We start from the raw sequence: 7,076 nt of genomic DNA, 5'->3' as shown, positions 1-7,076 counted from the left end.
TTCTTAGATCAACTTTGTAACAACACAATCACTACCATCCAGCATAAAACTAGAGCTCACAGCAAGTAACTTCTTAAGCTTCCCACATTCATAGTCATCCCAAAGGTGATGTTAACAGCTTTTTGCAACAAGAAAGACCTTCACTTTAATTTTTCCACTCAAAATATTTATTTCCAATTGGATAAAAAAATAACACATGTAATGACTAATGATTTGTCTTATGCTGTTCTTCCATTTACCTTTAAATAGGAGGCAACATGCAAGCCTGCTAAAACAAAGTATTAAATATCTCTTGCACAAAAAGTGTAAGTATTGATATAGTTTATGATATATAGAAGTGTTTCATACAGATTATATGTTTCATTAAAAGATCTTTTACATGAAGTAAAGATGTGGCAAGTTTCTGTGCAAAGCAGATGAAGAAAATAAATCCAAATTCATTAAAAAACAGTGAATAAAGTGTTTAGTACTCCATAATAAATAAATGAATAAAATGTAAAGTACTCCATAAATTCTCCATTTTAACTCTGTTCCTTTCCTGTGAAACTAGCATGACCTTTGCTGAATTTAAATATTCTACTTAAACTCCAGATAGCAAGACGAAAGTCACAGACAGCTTGATTAAAGCAGTCTTTGTAGATTTTAAGACCTGATTTCCTATTTCTGACTTGCTTAAAATAGTTTTTCAAAGGGGCTAAGCAACACTGTATGTTTACAAAACAATCAGACTTTCAGATAGAGTAAACAACACAGCTACTGTTATAGTAGCTTACAGTTGCACATTATTTTCCTAAAGACTTTAATCACCCTTGATTATTTCTGATAAAGAACATTTCCTGATAGGTACATCTCCTCCCTTTTCCTGTTTGAGGCTTGTTTTGCTGTTGAAAATGTTGTGCAGTATGCTAAGAAAGCAAAGTTCCTTCCTTGGAATCAAAAAACTTCACCTCCTCTTCTGTAGAAACTCTCAGGTACATTTTCCATCTTCTGAACGTAGCTTCCATGTATTCTAATACAGATTCAATTTAAACAGAAATTTCACTTTCACACCTCTGTTTTTTCTTACAGCAGTTGCTGCAGTTGTTTTAAGTGCATGGATCATTCACTGGATGCATATCCCATCTATTGCAAGTTAGCTTCCTCCTCCAATGCAGTAAATCCTTCTTTAAAAAATTTCTCAACAGCCAGAGTTCACTATTACAGCTCACTTTTAAAGTAAGGCAAGGCTACTGAAATAAAATTAGGTTAGCTGTAGTTGAAAATAACATTTGTGGTGAGATGTTTAGTTGTCATTGACCACAGAACAAATGTTGGCAAGCTCTGTTGCCACAGCTACTGAGCTGCTATGCATACATTGCACCATATCAACATCTAAGTTAGATGTTGTGTGCCCTGCCACCACAGGGCACACTGAAAGTTTAGTGTTCAAAAGCATGTGTACTACTAGCAGCACAACCATTGCAACATGGACTCAACAAGAACTGCAAGCCTTGCCATAAGCATGACAGTGGAAAGCAGAGCTTAAACAGATGTGACACTGCAGTGGAACAGCCAATAGGGCCTAAGTCGTCAACTTCAAAACCACTTTGATCCTACTACAGTAAGAATAAGTGTACACCATTCAATCAGCTGGTCTTATATATAACACACATACACACACATATATATGCATGTTCCAGGTACCACAGTGCAGCTCTATTTCATATTGCAGTAGCATGCATTCTCATGGTGAGAGAAGAGAAGATTACACCCTTGAGTTCCCCATTGCCATGGCAATAACCAATCACCCCATGAAGTGTGCTCATTTACAAAGGAAGAACATAAGAGAGATTTAAGATTTGAGATTTAAAATAAATAAAATTTAAGTTCAAATATTAAGTAGCAAGTGTTTTTACTCCTCTTCAAACACAGGATTTTATGCAGATATGCTAACTCCTGCATAAACAGATTAAACCTAATCTAAGTATACATAGGTGTGCAGTAGGATGTAAGTACAAGCCACATGTGAGAAATCATGGTCTTTTGTAGTTTAATTACTTCATTTGCATAATCTAACACAAACAGGATTTAGACCTGAAAGATGATGTAGTAATAATCCAGGTATTTCAGCAAAACATCAAGTTAGTTAATGAATAAATCCAAGAGTAGTATGCTGAGCGACAGAGACTCAGTTTCCAAGCACCAAACTCTTTCAAAATGTAGCTCATATGCCCTTCAGCATAGTTCAAAGCTCAGCTCTTGACAGTAACAGAAGCAAATCTTGCCAGGAAAGACGTAAAGGAAATATATTGCTAAAAATTCCTCTTGAATCAAAAGCAGAAGGTAAAATGATTGTGCTCTTGATCTTACCTATACAATCTTTCATACGTATCATACAGAAGTTAACTTATAACTGCTCTTTGATTAACAAAACTCATGGACTTTCATTAACAGACATGCAGCATTACTCTTTGTGGATTCTTCATATGGTCACATTATTGAGTATAACCATTGTAGTTTATACTTCAACTCAAATTAGTTTCTGCTCCTTTAATTTAGTATTTACACAAATATTATTATTGTACTGTTTACTATACTGTTCTTGATTCCCATTACTATGTGCCTTTTTCCAAGATTCAAAGGTATTTTAGATATTAAGGGGTTGCTGTGCTTTTGTATAATCCTTCAGAGTAACAGTAATTCTTTAAAGAGTTCTTCATAATGGCTTTTAAAATCTAATGTAGGGTATATTTGCAATATGTGATTCAGATAAAGACTAAGCACTTGAATTAAAGGATTTTTGCCAGCAAGGATAATGTAAGACACTTTTTTTTGTTTGTTTTTGTTTGTTTGTTTTGGAAAATACTGACAATAGTGTATTTCACTCTCACCACTTCCCATTGGGCTTTCAAAACAAAATTCACAAAGTTGGAGAATTCTGAAAGTCTTCCCTTCAGGTATGTTATACACAAGATTTCATATGATAGATGAGCCTGCAGCATCCCACGCATGGAGAGAAGATCTCTGGTTCTTAGCTGAAGAGCTATCAGTATTACCTCACACTTATTTGCAGAAGCACAGAGTGAACACAAGAAGTACTTGTGTTGACAGTATTACTTAGCTCAGTAATTGCAATTTAAGACCTTATGCTGTTAAATTTGAAAACCTCCAAGGATATTTTACAGCTTCTTTGGAAACCTGTTTCAGTGCTTATTTGTCCTCACTGTGGGGAGAAAAACAAAACAAAACAAATTACTTTTGTTTAGGTGAAAATTTCCCCTGCTGCAGCTTGTGGTTGTTGCCTCTCCTCCTTTCATTGCACACTTCCAAGATCCTAAGAAGTCCAAGAAAACCTTCTCTTCAAATCCCCATTATGTAATTGAAAATAGCACTTAGAACTTCCTTTAGTTTTCTCCTTTCCAGGCTAGGCAAACCTGGCTTCTTCTTGTAGGATGCATGCTCCAGTCTTCCACTCATTTCAGATGCTCTCCTCTGGATTTACACCAGTTTGCCAATCTCTCTTGCACTAAGTGCACGAGAATTGGAGACAATACTCTGGATGTAGATTCACTAACAATAAGAGTAGGGAAAACCACCTCCCTCGACCCGTTATTGCTCTTTCTGCTGCAGCCCAGTATGTAGTTGGCTTTCTCCTGGCTGACATTTTCAACTTGTCCCAGTCTCATCCCATACCTTGGTCCTTTTCTGCAAAAGCTCCCTTTTCAACAGTCCTCAGTCTGCTATTCCATCCCTGCCACGTTTCACATTTGTCTTCAAAGAACTTCAGGAGGTTTGTTACCTCATTCTTTCAGCTTGAGAAGCTTCTTCTGAATATTTTCTCTTCTCTCCAGAGTACCAACTGCTCCTCTCTACTCAAATGCTTAACATTTGGGAATTTTCCCATGTTGAAGTGAATATACTCTTCCCTGGAGGAATTTTACCTTGATGTTAAATAACTGACAGGAAAGTTTATTACACACACAATTACTACTACAGTTACTATTTACTCCCACAGTTAAGCCAAGTATCTATACTAAAATTCACAGTTAGAATTCAAGAAGTAAACATGGTCCACAAGCTGAAGAGAGAGGGGAAAAAAGGTAGATACTGTATGCAGTTTGAAGTCTCAAGAACAGAACGAACCTCGATTAGGTGTCGCATTATGTATTTCAAATCAAAACAATCCGGTATTTCATTTTTACATTTTACTTTCTATGGAAAGCACTGACATCCCGACTTGTTCTAGTTCTTCATTTGGAGAGGGGTAGGGTGTGTGTATAGTGGAGGGGAGGGGGGACAAAAAGGTAGACTTAAGCAGTTTCTTATTTTAATTGTTTTTAGTACTCTTAAAGAAATATGTATGTTGCTAATTATATACATATTTGACAAAGCAGGACCAAAGAAATTCTAAAAGCTGTGTGACACTTCAGTATGCTATTACTAGCCATTTATCATTCAATGTTATTAGGAGAAAGGAATTCAAAGCAGGCACGTAATTCCAATTAAACAAGTCCCAAGCCCCTTGCACTTTTATTTTTGTTCCCTCTTCTTCCACACTCTTATAGAAATTCTCCAGGCATTTTCTAAATACCTATCACACATCAAAAGAGTAAGAAGTTAAGGATGAGTATATGAGTACTATATATTTAGTGAAGTTTTTGAACTAACAGCAATAACCTATATTTGTGCTTCTAAGTAAACTCCAACTTCTAAATAAACTCCAACTCAAGTTTATTTTTTACATATATTTAGATTTATTTGCTATACATCACTGTGACCTTAGAGTACTTAAAATCCATTACAGGATTTATTTTTTTTGCAATAATTAGTCTTAACTCCACAAAGACAATAATACTGCTGTGGAAGACCAAAGGGAAGAAAAGCCATTTTAATTTATTTACAGTTCCTTATTTTGTAAACATTTAGTCTACACATTGTACTAAGTTCTAATAAGGATAGAGAGCTATACATAGACACAGGAAACAAAGCCCTGTATTTCTATTCATATTGAGCATTAGCATATTATAAGATGAACCATCTGCCCTTTCTCATTACCATAGCAGTAAGCTGTCTTCAAATAAGTTTTTAAAACTTCCCAAAGATCTAATTATTTTGAATTATACAACTACATATACTTAAGCCAACCCACTTGGCTTTTATTCCATTTCTAGAATAATTTAAAGTGCTATAAGCAACCCGTCAATCAACACTTTTCTATAACAAAACTACTTTAAACATTAATTTACAAGATAATATACAATGTTTATCTGAAATAGCTGAAATTTCAGCACAAAGTCAGTCACTGTCACACTTAACAGCAATTTTTTTGTTTTGTGTTTTTTTTTTTTTTTTTTTTTTTTTTGCAGAACATAGAATAAAAGCTTTGAAACAAACAGTTTTGTTGAGCTGTTATTGCCACAATGGCTTATCAATTTTCCTACAAAAGTGGACAAGAGCTACTGGAACTGTATACTAGCCTGTCATTTTTTTGAGGTCACATGACAGTAAGTTTGCATATTCCACAAGTCTACTGAATTACGATATTGTCTACGTATAGTACATTGTCTCATCTTAATCAGAGCTGGTGCTAACTGTAAATTTACAACATAGACCCACTCAAAAAAACATCACAACTATTTTTTCTTTGGACAGGAATAAGCTATATTCTTGGAGCTGATGTGCTACACGGCTACAACAGTATAACAGTATATATCTGACTATGTTGAAGAAAGATGCATCTGTTTCATAATCTTTGTACTTTTAATGCCCTACTATAGCTACAAGTTGTCTGAGTTTTACTTGCTTTAGCCTTTTAATTTTGTGGAACTATCACATTCTTATGTTACCCTGCTATTTTAAAGATCTTTGCCATGTAGCTCAATATTGTCAGTAATTGTCCCAAACCTGCAGATCATTAACAGCATGTGCAAATCACTCTTTAATACAATCAGCATGCAGCTAGAACACATTGTTTAACTGACTTTTTTCTAAACATGAACAAAAAAACAAGACAAGTGGCACTGTTGACTTTGAATATCTTAACTCGATCATATGCGTCCTGGTATGTGTTAAGAAGGAATGCTAGGCATCTTGTCTGTTTGTGGCACCATACAAATTTACCCATCATTGGTCCAGACCAATCACTGTAATACTACTGCCAAATACCCACACACAGCTTTCTTCTTATGTAGGTTCACAGAGGGCAACTTCATTCACAGATATAATTTGAATACAAAAATAATAAACTATACTCAATGAAGCAGCCCCCTAGCAGGATTACAGAAAGATGTGTGTGGTAAACATGGGAGGCAACTGTAAAAAGGATGATAAAGTTTGTAGGCTGCAAGGTTCGAAGTAACTGATTTCTTTTTTTAGTCTACAGTCAGTGTTTTGTAAAAGTGTCTACAGCTTAGAAAAAGTAGGACAGTATATTACACACATGAAAGCATAAAAAAAGTCTGCTACTGCAAAATAACAACTTGATGGTCATGCTGAAAACTTACAAAAAAAAAGGTAAACAGGTTCATTATATTGCTCATAAGGACTTTGAGCTGCACTGATTAATTTCAGGTTTGGGACAATACCCTGTAGAAATAGTTATATACTCATTCAAAAGCCCAAATTTCTATGTCTTGAATAATGAAGTCTTCTCTCTTAGAAAGTGTATGATTCCCAAATGTTTTACACGAATGACTTCTTCCATGGTAGAGATCACCATCGAGCCAAAGAGCAAACTCCCCACTGCAAGACAGACAATGTATTAATATGAAAGATTGAGGAGGTTAATATTAAATGTTTGATTTTACTTTTAATTCAGAATTTGGGAACAAGAACTATAGAACTCTTTTTCAACACAAGTACTTCTGTTGATAAATTTAAAGCTGCAAAGGACTTTTCCTCATTAATTTTTAGTATTCTGAAATAGCAATAAAAAAAACTAACCGTATTTCCACAGTAATCAACCCCTTCCATTTGCATTAAGAAAAAGGTATACCACTACTTTTATATGTGAGAAGAATACGGATAATGAATATAGGAAATATCCTATAAGCTTACGTACTTCCACGGGGGAAAAAAAAGGAATAGAACAGTTTCTA

General features: G+C 34.9%; 1 protein-coding gene across 4 annotated transcripts in view; it reads right to left on the bottom strand.

Annotated features, from left to right (window-relative positions):
• Nucleotides 1–3,815: 3,815 nt before the first annotated feature.
• OXR1 (oxidation resistance 1) overlaps nucleotides 3,816–7,076 on the bottom strand; it is a gene marked incomplete at its 5' end in the record, with an annotated part of 77,818 nt that continues 74,557 nt past the window's right edge. Inside the window, one exon of one of the 4 annotated variants that reach the window (XM_082754328.1) lies at nucleotides 3,816–6,720. In XM_082754328.1, coding sequence (XP_082610454.1) covers nucleotides 6,585–6,720 — 136 coding nt within the window. In that variant the 3' untranslated portion in view covers nucleotides 3,816–6,584. The remainder of the gene's footprint in view (nucleotides 6,721–7,076) is intronic. The other 3 variants (XM_082754327.1, XM_082754325.1, XM_082754326.1) reach the window with 3 other exon arrangements.

Source organism: Aythya marila, assembly GCF_965140915.1.
Source record: "Aythya marila genome assembly, chromosome: 2".
NCBI classification, from domain to species: Eukaryota; Metazoa; Chordata; class Aves; order Anseriformes; family Anatidae; genus Aythya; species Aythya marila.
The sequence above is the reverse complement of the archived record's forward strand: the minus strand, read 5'-3'. Positions and strand labels throughout refer to the sequence as shown.